Raw genomic sequence first — 27,635 nt, 5'->3', positions numbered from 1 at the left:
TGAGTTACTTGAGTTAAAGTAAAGATACAGTAGGTAAAATATGACTCCAGTAAAAGTGTCCACTTTAAACCCTCACTTGAGTAAAAGTGCAAAAGTATTTGCCTTCAAATGTACTTAAGTATCCAAAGTACTATGATTTATTATGGCTATAATGTTCCTATTATCATTTTTGTCACAAGACTCTTTGCTTAATCAACTCACTTTATGTAAAAACACTTTGTTGTGTTGAAAGTAACATTAATCTCTTAATAGATTGATATTAATGAGTCAAACACTGATTAATATGTATTACAATTATCATGAGCCCAAGCCCAAAAATCGCTCAAATAAGGCCACAAGTATTGTGACAAGTTAGAGTCAGGAGTTTCTTCCATGGTTTATTCCACTTACAATGTTCTATTGAACTGTGTGTTGGTGTAAGTAGATACCACCATTCAGAAAAAGTTCATAACAGAGAGCGTGCTCTACCCTGATTGGTAGTTTGCTGCGCATTTGACCAGTTACGTTTTTATCCACTTATAAATAAAAAGGAACGACTGATTTTGCAAAATGTAGTTGAGTAATAAGATATTTGACTTTGAAATGTAGTCAAGTTGAACTAAAAGTCTCCTTAAATGGAAATATTCAGTAAAGTATAGACACCCAAAAAATCTACTTAGGCACAACTGGACACATGTTACCTATAAAACTAAAACAGGATGTAAGTTAGTTTTATATTTTTTCAAATATTGTTGTCAGCTATTTCTTTCCAGCTGTACTCCTTGTATACCCAAGAGCGTATGTCACTGCATATCTCCAACATCAGGTATGCAGATTATACCATGGTGGTAGGTCACATCAGCATGATCATCCTAGATTATACTCATATCTATATATTATCTGTATATACACTGCGTATAATTTTTGTATGTCCAATGTTGTAAATCTTTATATCCCAAATTTTCTACACATAATGTGCCTTACACACATTCTGCACCAATATAACTCATATGCTTCAGCCTTAACATTATGACCACCTGCCTAATATTGTGTTGGTCCATCACAATTTGGCCCTTATCACACTCGCTCAAAACCTTACGCTTGTAAATTTTTCCTGCTTTGAGGATAAAATGTTCACTTGTTGCCTAATATATCCCACCCACTAACAGGTGTCATTATGAAGAGATCAGTTTTATTTGCTTCACTGCTCATAATGTTATAATTTAAAAATGTTATCAGAATTAGAATAGTTTATTGATCCCATAGGTTTAGAGCCTTTATATTTATGTTCTGTACATTTATCCACTTACAGTGAGGAAAATAAGTATTTGAACACCCTGCTTTTTGCCATCCTATTTAAGTTCTCCCACTTAGAAATCATGGAGGGGTCTGAAATTGTCATCGTAGGTGCATGTCCACTGTGAGAGACATAAAAAAAAAAAAAAATCCGGAAATCAGAATGTATGATTTTTAAACTATTTATTTGTATGATACAGCTGCAAATAAGTATTTGAACACCTGTCTATCAGCTAAATTCTGACCCTCAAAGACCTGTTAGTCTGCCTTTAAAATGTCCACCTCCACTACATTTATTATTCTAAATTAGATGCACCTGTTTGAGGTCGTTAGCTGCATAAAGACACCTGTACACCCCATACAATCAGTAAGAATACAACTACTAACATGGCCAAGAAATTGCAGAAAATGGAAGAAGCTAAACATGACTGTCATCTCCCTTGGACTAGGGCTCCATGCAAGATCTCACCTCATGGGGTCTCAATGATCCTAAGGAAGGTGAGAAATCAGCCCAGAACTACACGGGAGGAGCTGGTCAATGACCTGAAAAGAGCTGGGACCACCGTTTCCAAGGTTACTGTTGGTAATACACTAAGACATCATGGTTTGAAATCATGCATGGCACGGAAGGTTCCCCTGCTTAAACCAGCACATGTCAAGGCACGTCTTAAGTTTGCCAATGACCATTTGGATGATCTAGAGGAGTCATGGGAGAAAGTCATGTGGTCAGATGAGATCAACATAGAACTTTTGGGTTATGACCGGGGCCATGTATTGCGAGATTTTGGAGAACAACCTCCTTCCCTCAGTTAGAGCATTGAAGATGGGTCGAGGTTGGGTCTTCCAACATGACAATGACCCGAAGCACACAGACAGGATAACCAAGGAGTGGCTCTGTAAGAAGCATATCAAGGTTCTGGCGTGGCCTAGCCAGTCTCCAGACCTAAACCCAATAGAGAATCTTTGGAGGGAGCGCAAACTCCGTGTTTCTCATACAAATATACAAATAAATAGTTAAAACATCATACATTGTGATTTCTGGATTTTTTTTTTTAGATTATGTCTCTTACAGTGGACATGCACCTACGATGACAATTTCAAACCCCTCCATGATTTCTAAGTGGAAAACTTGCAAAATAGCAGGTTGTTCAAATACTTATTTACCTCACTGTATATACAGTATTACAAGCTGTACATAAATTTGCACATTTGTTCATCCTCTTCCCCCCGAGATCTAAATAAACTTCTATGAATTCCTAACACAAAAACTGTTCAAACTTCTACAATCCAGGAAGAAGGTCATCCAGAAGATATAGTAACATTTGTAGCAGAACCAGCAGGTTCAGCTTTTAATCCACACCATCACCCTACACTAAAAGGATACTGACCTTTCCCTCTCACATGTGTAATCTGTCTAACGGAATGACCAGGAAGCTATAGTATACATGTGGTGGAGACGGCGCCAGCTTTTTCCGGTACGAAGGACAACCTATGAAGGTGTAGTGTGGGATTTGCCGGTTATGTGGGAGCAGCTGCCTGTCGAGTCTATCCTCACGGCCACTCAAGAGAGTGAGAGAAGACAGCTACTTACTGTGAAGCAGTTTCAAAGATTGCTGGTGGTGGCTGAAAGGGCAACCCACTCTACACAATCAAGGTCACCTAATAAAGGAGAGCCTTATGGGCCTTAGACATGTGGAGAGATCACAGGTTTCTGTTACAGGGCCCTGCATTGGGAGCTCCTTGTCGTCGTGAAAGGTTAACAATGGACGCCGCCTAAGATCTAAGGAAACGCCCCCATCTCTCGTGGTACATCAACTGCCTGAAGATGAAGGCTGTTGAAGCATTTTCTTTCAGACCTAAGGGCCCACCATGTGCTGGTCTGTACGGACAACACATTGATAGTCTCCTACATCAACCACCAGGGGGGGTCTGTGCTCTCACCTTCTTTACAAGCTGGCATGACAGATCCTCCTGTGGGCCCAATCGAAGCTGCTCTCATTGGGAGCACTACAACTCAATTCAATACATTTTTATTTGTATAGCGCTTTTAACAATGAACATTGTCTCAAAGCAGCTTAACACAGATAATGTGGTGATAAAAAATAAATATGTTCTTTATGAGTGTAAGTTTGTCCCTGATGAGCAAGGTGATGGCGACTGTAGCAAAAAAAAAAAAAACTACCAAGATGGCATAAGGAAGAAACCTTGAGAGGAACCAGACTCCAGAGGGAACCCATCCTCATCTGGGTTGCACCGAATGTCCATTTATTGCAGATATCCGATGTTGCAGAGTACAGTGATGGTGATAAAAAGCAAACTGTGGTCCTGAGTCAGTGTAGCAGACTGTTGACATTAACTACAGTCCAAATCCATCCCCGAAGCTCCCATTCTTACTCCGGAATTTCATGGAACCACCCAAGGCGTTGATAGGAAACCGTCCCTAGCTGCAAAGAGTGGCCTCCAAAAGAAGAGGACACTGTCCAGAGGCAGGCCTGGACGAAGTGGGAAGATCCACAGAGGGAAGAAGGGCAGGAACAATGGTCACTGGAACCTCAGGAGCATGTTTAACTCGACTGAGAGAGAAAGAGAGAGAGAGAGAGAGAGAGAGAGAGAGAGAGAGAGAGAAGAGGGGTGACAGGTAGAGAAGAATATGGATTATTATGTGTCCTTGTTATTGAATGAAAGTTAAGGTCACTGTGCAGTTGGGACTCTGGCAAGACTCGCTATGGCAGCATAACTAAAAGGGAGAACCAGAAGGTAACAAAGACATGAGGGATCTCTGGGATAAGAGACGACCCACCACACCACGTTAACAAACCTGAGTGAACGTGTGAGAGTGAGGGGACGACAGCATACAAATACAGTTCAGTCCTGTGGTCTCCTTGCTTCTCTAGGTCAGAGCGCACTCCATCCAAAGTGTGGTGGCCTCAAAGTCCATATCCTCTGAAATCTCTCTCCAAGACATTTTCAACGCTGCGGGCTGGTCCACCCCGCTGACCTTGGTCAGGTCCTACAGCCTTGACCTTAGTGCCACTCCTGGCCTTTCTGTCCTTCAACCTAGCTGTGCCCATTCACACTGGGCAGGGATCAGTCAGTCTGGCAATATTTCTACACTTGTTCCCAAAGTGTTGATGATGCAGATTGAGTTCCTAAAACAGAACGTCTCGTTATGTATGTAACACTGGTTCCCTTGCATTCCTGTGAGCACTTCCTTTATTCTCAAAGCTAGCACTGTCTCCACCACGTGTTTTTATAGCTTCCTGGTCGTGACATCACCTCGCTAGTGACAATGTGCTGTTTTGTTGGACAGATTAAACAAGAGATTCAGAGCGTGGTCACGCTGAAGCATTCCTGAAGCATTGTTGATGCAGCGTCTCATTCCCTTAGGGAACCATGGTTACGAATGTAACCTAAAGATGTTAACTAATATTTCTATTGCCTATAATTATCAATGAGTTCAACATTTTGTGTATTATATATTCTCTGTAAGATTTTTTCTTTCTTTCTTTCTTTCTTTCTTTCTTTCTTTCTTTCTTTCTTTCTTTCTTTCTTTCTGCACTAACTCTAGAAGTTTACAGAGGAATAATAACTCATTCTGACTTGTTCTAAACCTAACAAAATATTTCTGCTATCAGATGAAAGTCACACAAACCCCAAACAAACCTTTGTCCTTGACAGAACAGACATTAAACAATGTAGAGGCAGCAGACGTGTGCAGGCCATAGCAGTGGTCCTAGATTTCCTCGACCTGTGTGTGTTTTCTGCTCTACATATCCATGCTGATTCAGAGAAAGTGTTGTTTAGTTTAGTCAGGTGAGAAAACAGATCATATGCAAAGTTATGATGCAAAAATAAATAAATAAATAAATAAATAAATAAATAACAGTGGTTAAGATGCAGCGCTCTCACCACTGCGGCCCGGGTTCGATCCCCGGTCAGGGGACCATCCCCAGCCACTCTCAGTGCCGGTCCCAAGCCCAGTTAAATTGGGGAGGGTTACGTTAGGAAGGGCATCCAGCATAAAACGTGTGCCAAATCAAAAACATGCGGAGGATCCGCTGTGGCGACCCCTAACGGGAGAAGCCGAAAGAAAGTTTTTAAAGTATTAGGACAAAATATGAATATCTTTCTTTCTTTCATGCATTCTTTCTTTCTTTTATTTATTTATTTATTGTTTGTTTGTTTGTTTGTTTGTCTGTTTACAATAACAGATAAAAAGAAATGCATTTGCAATACATTTACAATACATTACCCCATTTAATTTGCCCAAAAGTATTTGTTTTACATTCATATAATATTTTCATATACTGTATATTTAACTTTTCCATTCAGTTCAATAGAATATAGAAATTGGAATATGGAATACTGAATAATAAGCAGAAGAAGAAGAAGCGGAATTGTTGTTATTATTATTATTATTATTTACAGGTTGTCATAATGTGATAGAAGAGTGTCTGCAAGAGTAAAGGGAAAGTTTATAGGACTGTGGTGAGACCTGCGATGTTGTATGGTTTAGAGACAGTGGCATTGAGTAAAAGACAGGAGGTGGAGCTGGAGGTAGCAGAAGTGAAGATGTTGAGGTTTTCGTTGGGAGTGATAAGAATGGACAGGATTAGAAATGAGTTTATTAGAGGGACAGCACATGTAGAACGTTTTGAAAACAAGGTTAGGGAGGCGAGATTAAGAGGGTTTGGACATGTGCAGAAGAAGGACATGGGGTATATCGGTAGGAGAATGCTGAGGATGGAGCCACCTGGAAGGAGGAAAAGTGGAAGACCAAGGAGGAGGTTAATGGATGTGGTGAGGGAAGACATGCAGGTGGTTGGTTTGAAAGAGGCAGATGTAGAGGACAGGGGTGTGTGGAGACGGATGATCTGCTGTGGCGACCCCTAATGGGAGAAGCCGAAGATTTAAAGGTGGTCATAAAATTATGACTAAGCAATAAAATATAATCTTTGGAGAAAGTTGAAAACAGAAGCTTTTTTTGGAAGCTTTTGTTGAAGTGTACACTGTATGGGTTAGGCAGATTGTAAGTTGAGGGAGTTGATTTTCTTTTTAAAGAGCTAAAAGAAATCACTGCATGTGCTTTCTAAAATATCCTGCCTTTCACTCAGGTGGCTAAGTGGGCATGGTTTATTTAAACTCCACCCCCAGCTCTCGTTCCTTCTTCCTTCCTTGTGGGGCAGATACCCCCCCTGGGCACTGGGATAAATCACCGTGAGGAGCGTGTACTGCACAATGTGTGAGTGTGACGAATTCACTCCGGCACAAGTGCCCTCTTCAGTACACACACTCTCTGCTCGCACGTGAGTGTTGCTGTTATTATTATTATTATTATTATTATTATTATAATTATTATTATTAACAATTTAGCTTTTATATAGCCATAATTGTATGAGCTTTGTAGTAAATCTAAAATCTGCACAATCTGAGTTGATCACTTTACTTCACACTAACACTTAGTATGTTAATTTGATATAACTCACCAAAAAGGTAAACAAATTAAAGATATAATAAAAAAAAAAATAATATCACATTTACAAAAGGACTGTGATATGGTAGAATGTCCAGGTTTTCCAAGCTTCTAACATTTTATAGTTCTAATAATAAAATAATGATAATGATATGAAATTCTGTTGCATAACTTGAAAATGAGCAAAGAATGGATTTTGAAATAAGAATTAAGAATTCTCTGCACTTATCCTGTGTATAGTCATTACACCTCCAATGTGTGTTTATAGATAACACTTTTGTATTTACTCAGGCACCCCGAGACAAGGCCATTAAAAGGACAATATTTTTTTAAGCTAAAGGTATTATACAGGCTTCCTTATCACACATTTGACACTGTGTCATTTGGTGTAGTTTGGTTGTGTAAAGAGATTGAGAATGATGTTAAAAACAAGAATTATTTGACTTTTCCTGCTTGTATGTTATTTCCATGCTTTAAGAGAAGTCTGGTTTCTTTCCTCAGTCCAATGACTGACTGACTGACAAGACAGTGTCCATAGTGTCTCCTAACTTGTGCATTGGGAACCCAGGAAGATATGAAAATGAATAAATATTTAACTTATGCTTAATTATAACTGACCACCAGTTTGCTAGGCTTAGCATAGCTAACTAAAGACACAGGAAGAGTTTTTAAAGATCATGGGTACAATGTATTTTGTATATCCCAAGTAGGGATACATTAAAGATACATATAAGCGGCTACTGATGCAATGCAATGCGATACAATTCACCTCTATAACGACCATCATTTTTCAGCCAAAAAAGATTCGATTGAAACCTATTCTATTCTGGTTGACACCTAACAATAGCAGTTGATGAATAGCTGAACATGAACCGTGGCTTTATTTTTCCTACAGGTGCCTACCCTTGTGCAGATGTAAAGACATCATGGCAGCATTTAAAGGCATTTGGACAAAGCCATTCTGGCGTGCAGTCTCCGGCGAATTCTTAGCCACGCTTATTTTTGTGCTTATTGGTCTTGGCTCAACCGTTAACTGGGCAAAGGATAAGGAGACTCAACCACCGGCGGACCTGGTGCTCATTTCTCTTTGTTTCGGGTTGAGTATAGCCACCATGGTGCAGTGTTTTGCTCATATCAGTGGAGGCCACATAAACCCGGCTGTCACCGCTGCCATGCTAGTCACGAGAAAGCTAAGTCTTGCCAAGGCTTTGTTTTATGTACTTGCACAGTGTTTGGGTGCCATTACTGGGGCAGGGATTCTATTCCTGGTTACGCCAAGTGCTGTTCAAGGAAGTTTAGGTGTTACAACGGTAAGATTGGCCAGATTGTTTTTAACCTTGTTTAATGTTAATTTCAGTTAATCATATGGTTTAAATGATTCAAAGATACAGGTCTGTAAATAAAGGGCAAACTTTGATCATTAACAAGCAACAACAAACAATTATTTAATCATTTGAATTGAGGTTTTATCAATTCTAGGCCAATTTCTGTCATTTACACTAAATCCTATAGCAAATGTGGTGTAAAGTTTTTATCACATCCACTTTAGTTCCTACCTGCAATTAGTTTCTGTTTAGGTAGACACTAAAACCTGTAAGAAGCAAAGTAAAATACATAATATTATGTAACTGCAAAACTTTTTCTCATTCTTTGTCTTTGATCAGGTCAACTCGAGTATCTCAGTGGGTCACGCCATGGTTGTGGAGCTCTTGATCACTTTTGAACTTGTCTTCACTGTGTTTGCTACCTGCGACAACAAACGTAATGACCTCAAAGGTTCCGCCAGCCTTGCCATCGGCATTGCTGTAGTCATCGGCCATCTTTTTGCGGTTAGTTGATTTAACAATCCAGTGGGGTATTTTTTTTCTCATCTAACCCAGCTGATCCCTCTCATTAACCAGCATTAGGGGCTTTAGAATATAGTAAAGCAGTTGGGTTTAAAAATGTTGTAAGAAATTTTAAGATCAGACCCTCTGAAGATCTTGGATCTAAGCCTAAACTCAATACTTCCTATTACCTTGATACAATCAGCTTGTTTTATTGACTGGGGTAGTATAAGTAGATTTAGAACAGAATATTTGAACACATTTCAGTTCTATCCTACTTCAAACCCATTAAAAACAATTGATCTCATTAGGAAACCTCTGACGTCTCTCTCTGTATCGCCTGAACACTTGGTGTGACCATAGCTACATCCTCCCAAAAGTAAATTCCCTATGGACTTTATCTAGAGCCCAGCCTAGAAACAGCACTCTCAAACACACCACTCTGTTTCTCTTTTCTCTTTTTTTTATTCGTTCCTCAGAAGTTAATGTTCGAACAAGTTAGGATTTACACATTGCCAGCCTAAAACCATTCTTTGGATATTTAGACAGTGTTTGCCAATTTTACGCACTCAAGAGGAAGCCGTTTTCACAACGGTGCCTACTGGGAAATACAGTTACTCAACTCATTTGGTTTTGTAAATGAGTTTATTTCATTCCACAACCTCATCGGGGATTTTATATAACACAGAGTTGCAGCTCGAGTGTGGAAACACTAAAAAGAGGTGTAATAAATATGTTTGCAATATAAGAGAAAACAATGCATTACATCACAATTCAGGCCCTTTAACTCTCACTCTAATAGCACTCTAAAATAAGATTACAGTTTGGAAAGTAGACCTTCAAAAAAATTGTACATTAGAAGGCAAAATATGTCAAGGCCTTAAATGTCTGTGATGCGAACGACATGTACCATACCATATCTTAAATTGTATACTGTTACAGATACCTTACACTGGAGCCAGCATGAACCCAGCTCGGTCTTTTGGACCTGCAGTCATCACATTAAGCTGGGAAAGCCACTGGGTAAGTATATATATATATACATATAGCAGCCATCTTGCTTGATCACTTTTTTGTACTTTAAAATCCAGCACTGGTTGTATATATATTACCACTTTAACATTGTTATCATATGCTATATTTAAACCCATGCACCATGTAGCCAGGAGGGCAATTATGCCATAAGGGAATGCAGAGAAGGTACCACTAAGTGTAATCCAATAAGGTCGCATATCCATGTCCTCCTGCCAGGAACAATTAATCTGATCTCTTAGTGCTCGAGGGCATCGCTACCTTCATTTCGTTCCGTAAGGTTGATAAGGCAATCAAAATGTCACTACTGATACCAGAAATGTTGACAGATTTCTACTGAAGCAAATATGTTGAATCAGGGGTAATCAGTTCAATTCAGTTCTTAAAGAATGGCAGCATTACAGCTTGCTTTGTTTTATCCCAATCTGAATTATTACTCTAGTCATGGTTGTATTTTGTACAGTACAGAACTTGGGAAAGAATATAAGTCAAATACTGATCAGTGGTGTAATCCATGTATGGAATAGTAGATATGGAATCTGAATTAACTAAGCATGGGACATCTTTACATCATTCTTTTCTTTTTTCTTTTTACCAAACCTGGAGGGCTGGTATGGTACCAGCATGAGGCCTATTTCTTTCCATTACACCAACACAGCTGGTTAAACTCAAAGGATTAGTAAATATAAGATAAGATCATTAGCACTCGGACAATGTAGCACCCTTGTAGCTTTGGGACTGTAGTATTAGGCCATGACCCTGTCCTAGAGTTTGGACTTTCACAATTTCATACTTAACCACTGCAAACTTCCCACTAAATCACTTGTTAAAAAAGACATGAATCAGGTATCCTACACTGACCAGGCATAACTTTATGGCCACCGTTTAGGCACAACATTATGACCACTTGCCTAATATTGTGTTGGTCCCCATTTTGCTGCAAAACAGTCCTGAACCATTAAGCATTAATAGAATTATCTTCTTCAGCCATTTGTGCTACAGGATCGGGCCGCATGGACCAGTTGCAGTTTTTTTTAGATGATTTGACCCAGTCATATAGAAATCACAATTTGGCCCTTGTCAAACTCACTCAAATCCTTATGTTTGTCCATTTTTCCTGCTTCTAACACGTCAACTTTCAGGAAAAAATGTTTACTTGTTGCCTAATAATATCCCACCTACTAACAGGTGCCATGATGCAGAGTTAATTAGTGTTATTGACGTCACAGGTCATAATGTTATAATGTCATAATATGCCTGATCAGTGTAAATTTCCCAGCCTCTAATAAGTACATACTTGGTTAAAGGGAGTTGATGTTCGACTCTAATAAATATAAAGTTACCTACAAAAAAAATTGATGATTTGTTTGCTTTTTGACCCCATTTTCTGTCAATGCACATAAAGTCCTGCCTTTTAAAACATATGATGACAATAAATAATCTACCTTTGATAGTTTATTAGAGAGCTAGTGAACATTGTCATCTTATTCTATCAGTGGCTGCCACCAAGGCCTTCTTTGCTTGTCTAAACTCTATCAGAATATTAAAATCAAGTATCAAATTATTCCCAATAGACTATTCTCTTCATTTCATAGTGTAAATTAAAGTTAGGGTTTTTATCCAATAAGATTTCAGCCATCATCAGCATGTGTTGCCAGGGTCAAAGGTATCTATCTGCCTTGAGCTTTCATTGTTCGCTGCAGGGGTCCTGTAGGTTACAATCCATGATGCTTCAAGCTGTTGCTTTAACCAATCAGATTTCAACCTTGATGACTACGAGTGCCTCTAAAAGGAATCCAACCACATCAGCATTTTCATGTCCTTTGATTGGATGGTCAGAGAGCGCACTAGTCAGAGCTTGCAACCTGGATCTGTTTAGCAAACTGCACAAAATCAAATATATTTGTCTGGGTTTAATTGCTGTTTTTTTCTTCCTCGATGACTGACAGTATAGAAGGAATCGATTTAGTCTTAGATTCACTTACAAGGACAGACTTATCAAGAAAAGATGGACATCATGAAGAAAGGTCAGCCCTAACAGTTCAAAACAATTGTTAAGCCTTTTCATGAACCATTTATACTTTTGAGTTTTCTTTCCTGTAGGATACACACAAAAACACAGATTTTCAAATCCCAAGGAAAACCATAATGCACTGGAAAAAAATGCATTTTATGCATTTAATTTTATGAGGTTAATATCGATGCTTCTGCTAAAGATGATGTATGCGTGCGGTGCAGCTGTGGCTACAGTGAAAGGAGATGTGTTGAATTATGTTAATTGGATTTCTTACTTTAGTAATAACATTCATTCTCACTGTATGAGATTCCTGTCTGTTACACTGTTATAATGCGTTCCTCTACAATATTGATGGTTTCTAGATCCTTGGCATCATGATGATGATATTAAGAGGTGAATTGATTCAGATTGGACACCACTGAAGGACATTACTACGGAATTAATGATGCAAACTGTACCTAGACAGTAACTGTTATGTTGCCGCTTAGAGAAGATTACTATGTGCGCTGCTATAAATAAGAACAGTGTCACAATTTCAATACTGTATGTCCCCAGTGACAGATGTGACTTGGCAGCATCTGTCTCAGAATGTGCTGAGGCTCACAGAATCCATTTGTAGCCCTGTGTGGCATTTTATGTGAGGAGTGTGTGGCAGGATTCAAGTGAAAAAACTTTTACTTGTATTTCTTTGGGGTGAATCTAAGTATCCTTATTAAAGGGTCCAAGGAAAAGTAATGAGCAATGGTAGATCAGATCATTTATAATAAATTGAAGAATTGGATCACATCCATGGAATCAAATAAAACACACCACACAGTTTCACCCAATGGTTCATGCTTTGGAAAGGTGCATAGCAAATTGTGCTAGTTAGGTAAACCCATAAAGGTGTGAGATTCAAGGTTGTGCTCGTTACTAAGGTAGTTAATGTGTAATAGCTTGTTCTACCTTCCTTGTAGGTGTATTGGGTCGGGCCCATTCTAGGTGGCATTCTGGCGGCTGCAACGTACGAGTACTTGTACTGTCCAGACCCTGAGCTAAAGAAAAGCTGCAAAGAAATTTTCGTCAAAGATTCTTCTGGAAAATACAAAGAGGTGGAGTGTTCAATTAGCCAGAATGCTGAAGAGCCAGATGATCTTACAATAAACCCTGGTTCTTCTTCAGATACAGAGAAAGTGGAGAAGAAAGAGGCTCTACAGGATGTCCCGGCTGATGGGTTGTCCTCTGTATGACTATCAGTAATGCTGGTAAAGGAGACCCATGTTTAATGTCTCCATCATCAGTATGCTAAAGGAGTTTGTACTTTTTCTAAAGCTAAAGTGGCTAACAATAAATTAAATCTCGCTGGCTAAAAAAGAAGCTGGAAACACTGATCAAATATACTGTATGTGCTAAATTCATCTTCATTATTAACAGCAGGTTTGGCTTCTATTACGACCTAAGCCTTGGCCCAGGGAAACACATCCCTCCAGCAAAGTGTATATGAGCTCATGAGTGGCCTATTTGTATTCACTGTAGTTCAGTGCAACAGGAATTTTGCATGCTACTTCTAGAGGCTGTTACTGTTACTACATGTTGCTATCTGTCTTTTTGTTTTTAATGTTTCAAATATTTGTATTTGTATTTCAATTTAAAGAAGTGGCATTGCCAAAATTGGAAGTTTTTATAAAAAAAAAAGTTTTAAATTGTTATTAAATATAAACCCTATTACTTTGCTCCTGGAAACCCTGGATAAAAACCTAGAAACACCAGCACCGTTCCTCAACCTAAGCTGCATCGCTTGAGTTGATAACTGGTCTCCTCTTAAACGTTTTTATTTATTTATTTTTAAGTCTGCCTACCATCACAGCCACTTCTTTGATATTATTCCTCACATGCATCATCCAATAACCTTCATAATAATAAAAGATTCCCACAAATCCAGCTTTCACCCTGGTTTAGAAAAATGGATTAATGTCACATCTTGTATATGAAGCTGATTCAGTGCTTATTAAGAAAATTACAGCACACTGCATTAACTGAAATAATAATGATGTCAGGGATTAAGGAGTGTGTAAGGCAGGTCTGAAGAACCGTCAATTTGAAAAGCTTCAGTTTATTGAAATACAGATCTAGACTGCTATTTAATCACCTTAAAAACGTTTTTGCTAAAACCAAATAAATCTATATAGTCAATGTACCATGATTTCACTGACCTAAACTCTCAACATAAAAATAACTAGAAGCTAACCGCCATAATCGATCATAAATAACTACTAGATCAGAAACAGGAAGATTTTACGATTTCCAATAAATATAAAATGAATAATCAGCAGCGAATGAAATGGTTCTAAACACCGTATGCTGGTTCTTTCATCATTACCAGATTTGTGTTACGTTTCTCTCTAGCGGCATTAGTTTTTAATTTTTATTTTACTAATTAGCGTTAACATGTAAAAGCTGTATATAGAGTATATTAATATGAATATGAATAAATCTTTTACATCTATTTTAAAAATACCTTCAACACAGGAAGAAATTAGATGTAGAAATTGCGACTATATCAAAACAAAAACAGAAACTTTGTGTGTTCTTCCAGACCCAATGGTTTATGCTTTGGAAAAGCTAATTATTCCAGTTAAATATAGTAAACTAATGAGAAAATTAGACAATATCAAAACTTAATTTGTCATATAATTATGTACTAATTGTTTAAATCGAAATTTATAAAATTCTCTTTGCTATTCATATATCATATGGTAGTCCATACAAGTCTACAATCTTTACACTTCTTTCAGGGATAGGGTTTTAGGGGCTAAAGAAGATTTTTTTTTTCTTTTTGCGGGGGGGATTTACAGATTTAACCGCTTTGTTGCTGAAATTATTTTAAAACCTTTTGTCATAGTTATGCTAGATTTCACCATGCAATTTTATGCTGGACCAAATAATAATAAATAATAATTATAACAAGTTTCTGTGTAAAATAATGTTGCACTAAATGTTATACAATACATGTATTTATGCTACTGAAATGCCTTTCTATGATTGTATCATTTTGCCTTTAATTTCTCTCAAAATGTATTAAAACGTGTAAAATGTAAAATTAAAATGTGTAATTTCTTCCCAAATTGTGGCAAACCCTCAAAAAAAATGGAGTACCTCCCTCTATATTTTGTGTAATGTGAAAAAAAGGAATGAACAATGTCTGAAATCTATGGTCGTCTGATCTTGTGATCTTCACTCGCTCTGAGCTAATCATGAAGTTGAATGAAACCAGCATTCATGTGCAAAAACAGAGGAAGTATTGCATCAGAAATAAAGTCCATTAGCCTGGAGAAAAATGTGGAATGGGGAAGCCTTCATATTGATAAAAAAAAAAAAAAAAAAAAGCAGTGCAGGCTGTAACCATAACAACAGACTTACCAGGTCCTAGCTAGTATTAGCTAACTAACTACTTCACTTTTGTAATTACAATAATAAAGATTGAATAATCTTCTTCTTCTTTCGGCTGCTCCCATTAGGGGTCGCCACAGCGGATCATCCGTCTCCACACCACCCTGTCCTCTACATCTGCCTCTTTTACACCAACTACCTGCATGTCTTCCCTCACCACATCCATGAACCTCCTTTTTGGCCTTCCTCTTTTCCTCCTACCTGGTGGCTCCATCCTCAGCATTCTTCTACCAATATAATTTATGTCCCTCCTCTGCACATGTCCAAACCATCTCAATCTCGCCTCCCTCACCTTGTCACCAAAACATCCTACATGCGCTGTCCCTCTAATAAACTCATTTCTAATCTTATCCATCCTCGTCACTCCCAACGAAAACCTCAACATCTTTAGCTCTGCTACCTCCAGCTCCACCTCCTGTCTTTTACTCAATGCCACTGTCTCTAAACCATACAACATCGCAGGTCTCACCACAGTCCTATAAACTTTCCCTTTCAATTTTGCAGATACCCTACTATCACAAATCACTCCTGTCACTCTTCTCCACCCACTCCACCCTGCCTGCACTCTTTTCTTCACTTCTCTAACACACTCTCCATTACTTTGCACTGTTGAACCCAGGTACCTGAATTCCTCCACCTTCTGAAGCTCTTCTCCTGCAACCGCACCACTCCACTGCCCTCCCTCTCATTCACACACATGTACTCTGTCTTACTCCTACTGAGTTTCATTCCCCTTCTCTCCAGTGCATATCTCCACCTCTCCAGGCTCTTCTCAACCTGCTCCCTACTCTCACAACAAATCACAATATCATCCATAAACATCATAGTCCAGGAGACTCCTGTCTGACCTCGTCCGTCAACCTGTCCATCACCACTGCAAACAGGAAAGGGCTCAGGGCCGATCCTTGATGCAGTCCAACCTTCACTCTAAACCAGTCTGTCGTACCTACTGCACACTTCACTGCCGTCACACTGTCCTCATACATGTCCTGCACCACCCTTACATACTTCTCCGACACACCTGACTTCCTCATACAGTACCACAACTCCTCTCTTGGCACCCTGTCGTCGCCTTCTCTAAATCCACAAATACACAATGCAATTCCTTCTGTCCTTCTCTATACTTCTCCATCAACATTCTCAAAGCAAATATGGCATCTGTGGTGCTCTTCCTCGGCATGAAACCATACTGTTGCTCACAGATGGTCACCTCTTCTCTCAGCCTGGCTTCCACTACTCTTTCCCATAACTTCATGGTGTGACTGATCAACTTAATACCCCTGTAGTTACTGCAGGTCTGCACATCTCCTTTATGCTTAAAGATCGGTACCAGCACACTCTTTCTCCATTCCTCAGGCATCTTCTTAAACAATCTGGTCAAAAACCCCACTGCCATCTCTCCTAAACATCTCCACGCTTCCACCGGTATGTCATCTGGTCCAACCGACTTTCCACTCTTCATCCTCTTAATCGCTGCTCTCACTTCCTCCTTACTAATCTTATCTACATCCTGCTTCACCATCTCCACATCATCCAACCTTCTCTCTCTCTGATTTTCCTCATTCATCAGCTGCTCAAAATACTCCCTCCACCTTCTCAACACACTCTCCTCACTAGTCAACACATTTCCTCTCCATCCTTTACTGCTCTAACTTGCAGTACATCCTTTCCAGCTCGGTCCCTCTGCCTGGCCAATCGGTACAAATCCTTTTCTCCTTCCTTAGTGTCCAACCTCTCATACAGCTCCTCATATGCCTTTTCCTTGGCTTTCGCCACATCCTCTTAACCTGCTGCCGCATCTCCTTGTACTCCTGCCTACTTTTCTCATCACTCTGTCTATCCCACTTCTGTTTTGCCAACCTCTTTCTCCTTATGCTCTCCTGCACTTCCTCATTCCACCACCACGTCTCCTTGTCTTCCTTTCTATTTCCAGATGTCACACCAAGTACTTTTCTAGCTGCCTCCCTCATCACTCCTGCAGTAGTTGCCCAATCATCCAACACCTCCTTAACACCACTGAGCCTCTCTCTGACCTCTTCCCTGAACCTCACACTACACTCTTCCTCCTTCAGTTTCCACCATCTTATTCTTCTTTCAGTCCTCACTCTCCTCCTCTTCATCCTCGCCTCCAAAACCATCCTACAGACCACCATCCTATGCTGTCTAGCTACACTGTCCCCTGCCAACACCTTACAGTCGCCAATCTCCTTCAGGTTGCATCTCCTGCATAGCACATAGTCCACCTGTGTGCACCTTCCTCCACTCTTATCGTCACCCTATGATCCTCCTTCTTTTTAAAATAAGTGTTCACCACTGCCATTTCCATCCTTTTAGCAAAATCTACCACCATCTGCCCTTCCACATTCCTCTCCTTAAAACCATACCTACCCATCACCTCCTCATCACCTCTGTTCCCTTCACCCACATGCCCATTAAAGTCCGCCCCAATCACTAACCGTTCTTTCCTAGGTACACCATCTACCACTTCATCTAATTCACTCCAGAATCTTTCCTTCTCCTCCATCTCACAGCCAACTTGTGGAGCATAGGCACTGATGACATTTATCATCATCCTTCAACTTCCACCTTCACGATCATCACCCTATCAGAAACTCTCTTCACCTCCACTACACTCTTACTGTACTCTTCCTTCAGAATCACCCCTACACCATTTCTCTTTCCATCCACACCATGATAAAACAGTTTAAACCCACCTCCAATGTTCCTGGCCTTACTCCCTTTCCACTTGGTCTCCTGAACACACAACATATCTACCTTTCTCCTCTCCATCATATCAGCTACCTCTCCCTTTACCCGTCATAGTACCAACATTTAAAGTACCAACCCGAACCTCCACTCTCCTACACTGCTCCTTTCCCTGCCGTCTCTGTAGACGTCTTCCTCCTCTCCTTCTCCTCCTTCGGCCAACAGTAGCCCAATTTCCACCGGTACCCTGTCGGCTAACGATACCTGTGGCGGTCGTTGTTAACCCGGGCCTCGACCGATCCGGTATGAAATTCTCATTTGTGATCCGCATATTTGATTTGGCACGTGTTTTACGCTGGATGCCCTTCCTAACGCAACCCTCCCCATTTACCCGGGCTTGGGACCGGCACTAAGAATGCACTGGCTTGTGCCTCCCTAATGGCTGGGTTAATAAAGATTGAATAATGATCGGTTTAAAAGAAAAAATCAAGAAAATTCATACAGCTTATAGGTAATTTGAGCAACTCGTACATACAAAATGCTGGGTGTATTGGTGAACCTCTTAAAAATAGTATTGAAATATTGGCGCTGACATTTTGTAATCGTAGAACCCCCTTATCTATTTTGGAATTACAAGAACACATAGTATCCAGATAGAAGTAATAAACAAAATAACAGTTAGAAGAAAAAAAAACAATGAATAAGTAAGCCTTTAGTCAAATTGGACTTAATGTGCTTTGTCTGAGGGAATGTTCAGAAATAAACACATCCAAACCTATTATTAAAAGTCAAACCTATTATTAATATTACTAATAGTACTGTTACTAAATAATGTTCCTGAGGTAAATCAGTCCTGAGGAGGTTTGAGGAATTTATTTCAATGTTTAAGGGGTCTCTGGCTACAACAAAGCAGCTTCTACATACATGGGTTAAGAGAAACCTGCAGTAGAGAAATATGGGAATGTTGTGTACATGTGAGTGGATGAGTCGTGCAGTCTGATAGTGGTAGGTACAGTATGAAATCTGTCATCGTAGGTGCATGTCCACTGTGAGAGACATAATCTAAAAAAAAAAAAAATCCAGAAATCACAATATATGATTTTTAAACTATTTATTTGTATGATACAGCTGCAAATAAGTATTTGAACACCTGTCAATCAGCTAGAATTCTGACCCTCAAAGACCTGTTAGTCTGCCTTTAAAATGTCCACCTCCACTACATTTATTATCCTAAATTAGATGCACCTGTTTGAGGTCGTTAGCTGCATAAAGACACCTGTCCACCCCATACAATCAGTAAGAATACAACTACTAACATGACTAAGACCAAAGAGCTGTCCAAAGACACTAGAGACAAAATTGTACACCTCCACAAGGCTGGAAAGGGCTACGGGGAAATTGCCAAGCAGCTTGGTAAAAAAAAGGTATACTGTTGGAGCAATCAATAGAAAATAGAAGAAGCTAAACATGACTGTCAATCTCCCTCGGACTGGGGCTCCATGCAAGATCTCACCTCGTGGGGTCTCAATGATCCTAAGGAAAGTGAGAAATCAGCCCAGAACTACACGGGAGGAGCTGGTCAATGACCTGAAAAGAGCTGGGACCACCGTTTCCAAGGTTACTGTTGGTAATACACTAAGACGTCATGGTTTGAAATCATGCATGGCACGGAAGGTTCCCCTGCTTAAACCAGCACATGTCCAGGCACGTCTTAAGTTTGCCAATGACCATTTGGATGATCCAGAGGAGTCATGGGAGAAAGTCATGTGGTCAGATGAGACCAAAATAGAACTTTTGGGTCATAATTCAACTAAACGTGTTTGGAGGAATGATGAGTACCATCCCAAGAACACCATCCCTACTGTGAAGCATGGAGGTGGTAGCATCATGCTTTGGGGGTGTTTTTCTGCACATGGGACAGGCGACTGCACTGTATTAAGGAGAGGATGACCCGGGCCATGTATTGCGAGATTTTGGGGAACAACCTCCTTCCCTCAGTTAGAGCATTGAAGATGGGTCGAGGCTGGGTCTTCCAACATGACAATGACACGAGGCACACAGCCAGGATAACCAAGGAGTGGCTCTGTAAGAAGCATATCAAGGTTCTGGCATGGCCTAGCCAGTCTCCAGACCTAAACCCAATAGAGAATCTTTGGAGGGAGCTCAAACTCCGTGTTTCTCAGCGACAGGCCAGAAACCTGACTGATCTAGAGAAGATCTGTGTGGAGGAGTGGGCCAAAATCCCTCCTGCAGTGTGTGCAAACCTGGTGAAAAACTACAGGAAACGTTTGACCTCTGTAATTGCAAACAAAGGCTACTGTACCAAATATTAACATTTACTTTCTCAGGTGTTCAAATACTTATTTGCAGCTGTATCATACAAATAAATAGTTTAAAAAATCATACATTGTGATTTCTGGATTTTTTTTTTTAGATTATGTCTCTTACAGTGGACATGCACCTACGATGACAATTTCCGACCATATATATATCAAACGTCACATTTTCAATCAGCAGCTATGGACAAATTTTGATGAGAGCTGAGCTACTCATTCTCTTCTGGTCTGTGTCGTCAGTTCTTTTATCACATGACTCCCATAATTATTGTAACAATAATTTTAAGATTCAGACAAAATATGCCTGATCTTTTGCATTGTGTAGCATCTATGGAAGTCACGTGACAAAAGAACGAATGACTCGGACCATGAGATGAACTACTCAATTCTGCATATTGCAATGCTTGGTCCATGCGTCCAGTAGCAAAACGAACAAATAAATCTTTGAGATGACTCGTTCTTCTGAATCACATCAAAATGGACAAATTGTTCTTGAACGACCCGTCACTGATGTCTACTGTGAGAAAAAAAATACCCAGCATCCTTTCTTGTCAAACAAATTGCAAGAAGGTTCAGTTTTCTAGCATCGTCTGCATTAATGCTACAATGTACCACTGTGGAAAAGATGGCACATGACACATCAAACAAACTTGTCATCTTATTTTAAATTAAGTGTTTCAATTGAAATGAATGCTGAGAGAAAGAAAACTAACAAAGCTTAGAGAAACCAGCAGGGGGCAGTGTAGACCACATGCTGCTACCACTAAGTCGTTGTGTATTTCTGTGTGTATGATTGTAGTGTTGCCCAGCAGAGGACACTACAGGGTTTTAAACGAACATCCTCTCAAATATTATACTTTATTCTGCCTTTACATTAGTGTCAGAGTGTCCTGGAAAGTCATCGCATTTATATTTATGGCATTTGGCAGATCCAACTTATATTTATCTCATTCATACAACTGAGCAACTGTGGGGTTAAGGGCCTTCCTCAGAGGCCCAAAAGTGGCAGCTTGGTGTCACTGGGATTTGAACACATGACCTTTGGATCCAAAGTCTAAAGCCTTGACTGCTAAGCTACCACTTTTTCATTGGAGCCCACTACCCTCTCACCTCGCTCGTCCCCCTGCAACCAAGTTTTCCTCCACCTCAAGTCAATCATCTTTATTAGGCTTGTAAATAAGGACATCAATCTGAGAAGGTGTCAATATACCTCATTGTGTATACAACACCGGGGGTGTGGGGAGAGTCAGGGAGATGGGGCAGACAAGGAGGGGGGTTAACCTTATGGTACATTTATCAAACAAGGACGGAGGAGACTTCTCGCTGTGCCGCACATTTCAGCACGAACCACTAATCATGCAGTCCGCCATTAGCACAACTGAAAAATAAATGAACAGCCGAACTAAGGAGCTCAAGTTTTCAAGAAGCTTGTGTGAGCACAGGGGTTAGGATTCGAATAACCATGAACGGTGTAAACTTATGAACCAGAAGTTCTTAGCCAAAGGTGGAAAATTCTCAAGTAAGGGAGGGATTACTGATTTAAAAGAGATTTTGAAGAACTGTATATGGTATAATAGAGAAGTATGAACATGAATGCAAAAGTACATTTACATATGCCTTTATCCTGAGTGACTTCAATGTTTGGAATTCCTTACAAGCTTTGCTCAGGGGCCCAGAAGTGGCTGCTTGGTGTGACTGGGATTTGAACTCATGAACTATCGGATCCGAAGTCCAATATCTTAACCACCCTCCCAATAGACTTTTTTAATAAAAATTCACCAAATGGAATCAAGCATTGAAGTGAAAACTCAGTGTTGGATTTTTGCTAATAAGGTCATGTATTTAAATCTTAAACCGCTACGCTGCCACTGTTGAGCCGTTGAGCAAGGCTTTCAGGTGTATTGAAGGGTTGTAAAATATTTGTACGATAATTGTAAGTTGCCCTGGATAAGGGCATTTTCTATATATGCTATTCATTCCTCATCATTCAAATGTTAGCTAGTACACTAATACCTCTGATCATATGACTAGCTGGATGCTAATTGGTAGCTGTTGGTTAGCTTAAACCTAAATACTACAGCAAAATATTATTTAGTGAGGGATGAAAATGTTAAAAAATTATTATATATTTTTTTTCTGTTTAAATATAGGAAGTGAATGATTCGCAGTGTGATACAAATTGGAATACCAAAAATTCAGTAGTACCTCATGTCCTGAATGACTCTGAAGCTCTTAATGGTTGTTTTTCAGAAAGTGTTAGAAATAGATCTGGTATCAAAAGCTAAGAATTCTTATTTTTAGAGTTTATACATGGATCGAGTTGCATGAAATATAATAAAGTTGGCTAGAAATATAGAACTGCCTCTCAAGGAACAGGGTTTTCCACTGTTCAATTGAATTGCATTTAATTTATACAGCAATTTTAACAATGTTGTTGTCCCGAAACAGCTGTACAGAAAGAAATAGATTACAAATATGCATTTTAAATTCACAAATTCATGCCTATCCTGTGTTTATCCCTAATGATCAAGCAAACTCTCTGAAATGATATGATGAATACACAGTAGGAATCATCCTCATCAGGGTCACACCAAATATGAATTCATTACAGTTTCATCATTGCGTCTATCAACGTTGACTGATTTTTGACTCATAGAGTGCCAAACTGTTCATGGCAATTATAGTCCTATGTCACTGTAGGAGAACTGTTTATATTAATTTTAGTCCAGATCTACCTTCATAGTTCTTGAGTAGAACCATCCACAGTAATCTGATGTATCTTTAGGCTGTTTATGTGGAACCATCCTCCATAGCAGTGAGTGGTTTCCAGTTGATGAGAACTCCATCCAGATGTAGGGCATCAGGACTGATCAGGCAGGTCCGGAGAGCAGAAGTGGTCAAGATCACTAGTTTCCCAGGAACATGTGTACCTTGACATACACAGAGAGAGATGATTCTTTGCAGATCAACATTATTAAGTTGCAGAAACTTTTTTTACTGTACTGTTTTGTTCACTGTGTGTGTTTGAATCTGCACCGCATGTAGGATGTCTGACAAGCACACAATCAAAGAGAATTGAGAATGATCGCAGACTCAACTTCAAACGTGTCACCGATGTTCCAGTGACGATCACGGAGAGTAGCAGAGCAAAAGCATGTCACCGAGCGAGTCAAGCCAAGCACAAAAGAAAGTGCTCTATAGGAAAAATGGGATTCGGTTTGAAGCACTTCAAAGTTCTCAGTATGAGAGAGTTTGCTTGTTAGAATAGGTTTTAAGAAGAGCCTCTTTATAAACTCACCTAAACTACCTTAATAAATGATAATCCTAATTTTTCTCCTGTCAGCTCTTTACTCGACTTCTCTCTATCTCAAGCAACTCATGGATTGATTTAGACTGCAATTTAAAAAGAATATGCAAGTAATTAATATCAACAGTATACTACAATGGCTACGGTCCAAAGTTCTGAATGAACATAATGAATGATTTCTGAATTTCAAAATGAATGTATTTAGTCGTCCATCACTGAACAGTACACCACAGCAATAATGGAACGGCAATGAATGGACATTTGGTACCACACAGATGAGTATAGGTTCCCCTTTTGAGTCTGATTCCTCTCAAGGTTTCATCCTCATGATATCTCAGGGAGTTTTTCCTTGCCATATTTGGCCACTGGCTCACTCAGGGATAAACTTATAATAACTAATAATAATAACCTCTTTATCAATGTCAAATGTTGAAAGTGGTCGACAAATAAATAAAACAATTTAAAGAATAGAAAAGAGGAAAACTTAATTTCTTTCAATAGAAGAGATAATTAGAAAGCTCACATCGGATAGAATTATATAGAATATATAAAAATAATTAAAATAGAATAAAGTTTAACAGAATACAAATGAATATTCTTCTGATTAGAATGGTAAGTATCTAACAGTGTAGACTGGAGTAGTAAAGAAGAAAAGAAAATAATTCGGGATAGAATAGAATTATCCTTAATTAACAATTAAGAATAATAACAAAGTAGAGTATAATTAAATAATAATAAAATGCATAATATGATACTACAAAAAAATACTACTTCTTTAGAAAATTATAGAGTAGAATAATGGTTCATAAAAAGAGAATAATGTAGAAAAATAGTAAAAAAAAATTGTAATATTTTATTACAATAGAATAGAATAGAATAGAATAGAATAGAATAGAATAGAATAGAATAGAAGACAGTGATGTTTTAAAAGAATAGAAATAATGCTAATTATTTATAATAGAGTAGAATGGAATTATATGGAAAATATAATGGACTGTTACTTCATTAGAATAGAATAGAATAGAATAGAATAGAATAGAATAGAATAGAATAGAATAGAATAGAATAGAATAGAATAGAATAGAATTGAATCGAAACGAATAGAAAGTTGATTCGTTTGAATTGAGTAGAATATAATTAAGTATAAGGGACTATTACTTTATTATAATGAAATGGACTTAAGGGCCAACATTATGTTTTAATAGAATAGAATAAAATAGAATAATGTTTAATTAAAATAGAAAAGAAAACAATAATTGTTTAATTAGAATATAATAGATTTGAGCAGAACAATGCTTCATTACACAGAATACAATGGAAAAAAATAATTTGTACTGAATTATGTACAATATTGCCTATTTAGAATAAAACAGAATAAAATTAAGTAGTACTCCATTGGCAGAGGTGGAAGTAATGAAGTATAAACATTTAAATGATACAATGATTTTTCTGATATCAATACTTTATTTCACTATTTATTTCTCGGACAAATTTTAACTTTCCCACTACATTTTTACACAAATATCTGTACTTTCCACATTTTCAAACCAGACTTGTTACATTAGTTTTGGTCTATTTGGTGAAATGTCAATATTTTTTTTTCTCATTGTAAGATGTTTTCAGCACATCATCCTTTTTCACGCTAACACAACAAGAAAGGCAGAAGGTAACAAGAAGTCTGGGGGTAACGTAGATGAGACAGAGGGAGTCAGTGATGTAAACATGACTGAGGACAGAGACATTCCTGATCACCTGATCATCACCATCTTTTCTCTGTTTGTGTTCTATATGATGGATGTTCAGCCTGGATACATTCATTAGATAACACAATTTTTAATTCTTTTGAATTAGTATAAGACATGAGGTCCAGTTACCAGCATTACACTAAAATAGGTAGCAGAAATGGTTATTTTTTTACTTAAGTACATGTCAGAACCCAAACTTCTTTACTTTAACTTGAGAAAAAAGTATAATCAGTGCTTTAACTTTTACCAGAGTTTTTTAAAACATGAGTATCTGTACTTCTACTGGAGTGAAGGATGTGTTTACATTTGCCATCTTTGTCAATTGGAATGCAGAAGAGTAGAGAAGAACAGATTACAACAATGCCCTATAAATAAACATTAAATAAAAAAAGAATAGAATTTCAAATAAAGTTCAAAAGAATGGAAATTTATAAGAATGAAATTAGAGCTGTGCTTCTTTAGAATTTGAAAAGATACATGTTCTAGGATTCTTCGAAAAGCGTATGACCCAGTAAGACATTTGTCTTCCTTCAATTACTTTTTTCTTCATTTTCAGCCCATGATTCATGTCTTTCATTCTGTGGGCATTTATCGTCCCATCACGAGCCTCTTGATGTTTTATTACTTCACCCTCACATTTGCAAAGCCGCTTCATTTGTATCGCTGCTGCTGCGTGTCATTACTAACACAGGGCCTGAGAATAAATTGTTAGAGCCCTTCTTTTTAGGCTATAAAGATTTCAGCTTTTTGAATGATATGGCTTTTGATGTCATTTGACTTCACCTGCCGAAGTATGAAAACAAAAATAGTCCAAAAATAAAAAGTGAACAGCGTCATTTTCAGCTTTACTTCCTGTATGTTTAAGTTGAAAGAGAGAACAAAAAGGCATGGTTGTGTTTGGAAGTCTGAGGAGTTTGTGACAGCTTGCGAAAAGAAATACAGCGAAGACATGAAACGCAGAGCGTGAAAATCATTAGCAATTAATATTTGAGGGAACAGTGGAGAAATAGCGTCGTTAAACAGCGGTTTAATAATTCATTCTATAAACAAGAAAGTCTCTGACTTCCTTAATAATTTAGACGTAAGCTAATGTTGATTTATTCAGGAAGGTCGGTGCCACCAGGGCCGCCTCGAGTCCTCGCATTTGAATTAAAGTAGGACAGTAGCGGGCGAGGCTGTAATAACATTTGTATAATTTTATTATTGCTCTGGGCTCAGTTCATTTCCTCCTCCAGTAGCAGCGTGAAATTGTTTGATTCTCCAAAGCGCCTTGAGTTGCCCACTCTGGGCTCGCCTCATGCTACAGGAACAGGAAGGAACGCGACATTCTCACACTCTCACAACACACACACACACACACACACACACACACACGCACAACATTGTGCAGGCAGTGCCATGAGACAATCCTGAAAGATTGATATACACAAACAAATATGAGTGCTAATGAAAGGTTGCATACACCCACACACAAACACACACACACACACACACACACACACACAGTCCTGACTTAACTTATAATGCATATATAAGCTCCATAATATTGTATTCCTGCTTACACAAACACACACACACACACACACACACACACACACAGTCATGACTTAACTTACAATGTACATATAAGCTCCAAATTGTTGTATTCCTGCTTACACACACACACACACACACACACACACACATTCCTGCCTTAACTTACAATGTACATATACGCTCCATATTATTGTATTCCTGCTTACACACACACACACACACATTCCTGCCTTAACTTACAATGTACATATAAGCTCCATATTATTGTATTCCTGCTTACACACACACACACACACACACACACACACACACACACACACACACACACACACAGTCCTGCCTTAACTTACAATGTACATATGAGCTCCATAATATTGTATTCCTGCTTACACACACTACAATGAGCCACCTGAACTACAGAAAAGGGAATTATACAAAGATGCTGTTTGTGAACTACAGTTCAGCATTTAAAACAATAATTCCCTCCACACTTACCTGGATCTCTAACTTCTTGACAGACAGACCAAAAGCCGTACAGGTGGGAAAACACACCTCATGCACCCTCACCCTCAGCACTGGAGCTCCCCAGGGTTGTGTTCTGAGCCCACTGCTGTACTGGGCCTGATCTCCAACAACAATGAGACGGCCTACCTACAGGAGGTTAAAAACCTGGAGATATGGTGTCAGGAGAACAACCTTCTCCTGACTGTCAGCAAGACTAAGGAGTTGATAGTGGACTTTAGCACAAAGCTGGAGCAGTCTTACCAACCGCTAAACATCAGCGGGACTCCAGTGGAGAGAGTGGACAGTTTCCGGTACCTAAGTGTTCACATCACACAGGACCTGTCTTGGTCCTGTCACACCAACACCCTGGTGAAGAAGGCCCGGCAGCGTCTGTACCATCTGAGACGCTTAAGGGACTTTAAACTACCCTCTAAGGTGCTAAATAGGTG

At 38.9% G+C, this 27,635-nt stretch overlaps 1 protein-coding gene across 3 annotated transcripts in view; it reads left to right on the top strand.

Moving 5' to 3' along the window:
• LOC124387778 (aquaporin-4-like) overlaps positions 1-14,699 on the top strand; it is a 67,332-nt gene extending 52,633 nt beyond the window's left edge. The window contains exons 1-6 of one of the 3 annotated variants that reach the window (XM_046852339.1): positions 6,526-6,581; positions 7,040-7,088; positions 7,644-8,058; positions 8,413-8,577; positions 9,517-9,597; positions 12,580-14,699. In XM_046852339.1, the coding sequence (XP_046708295.1) occupies positions 7,675-8,058; positions 8,413-8,577; positions 9,517-9,597; positions 12,580-12,852 (903 nt within the window). In that variant the 5' untranslated portion in view covers positions 6,526-6,581; positions 7,040-7,088; positions 7,644-7,674 and the 3' untranslated portion in view covers positions 12,853-14,699. Of the gene's footprint in view, positions 1-6,389; positions 6,582-7,039; positions 7,089-7,643; positions 8,059-8,412; positions 8,578-9,516; positions 9,598-12,579 lie in introns of those variants that run through there. The other 2 variants (XM_046852337.1, XM_046852338.1) reach the window with 2 other exon arrangements.
• The last annotated feature ends 12,936 nt before the right edge of the window (positions 14,700-27,635 follow it).

Source organism: Silurus meridionalis, chromosome 6, assembly GCF_014805685.1.
Source record: "Silurus meridionalis isolate SWU-2019-XX chromosome 6, ASM1480568v1, whole genome shotgun sequence".
Lineage (NCBI taxonomy): Eukaryota > Metazoa > Chordata > Actinopteri > Siluriformes > Siluridae > Silurus > Silurus meridionalis.
This window is presented reverse-complemented; position numbering and strand designations above follow the sequence as displayed.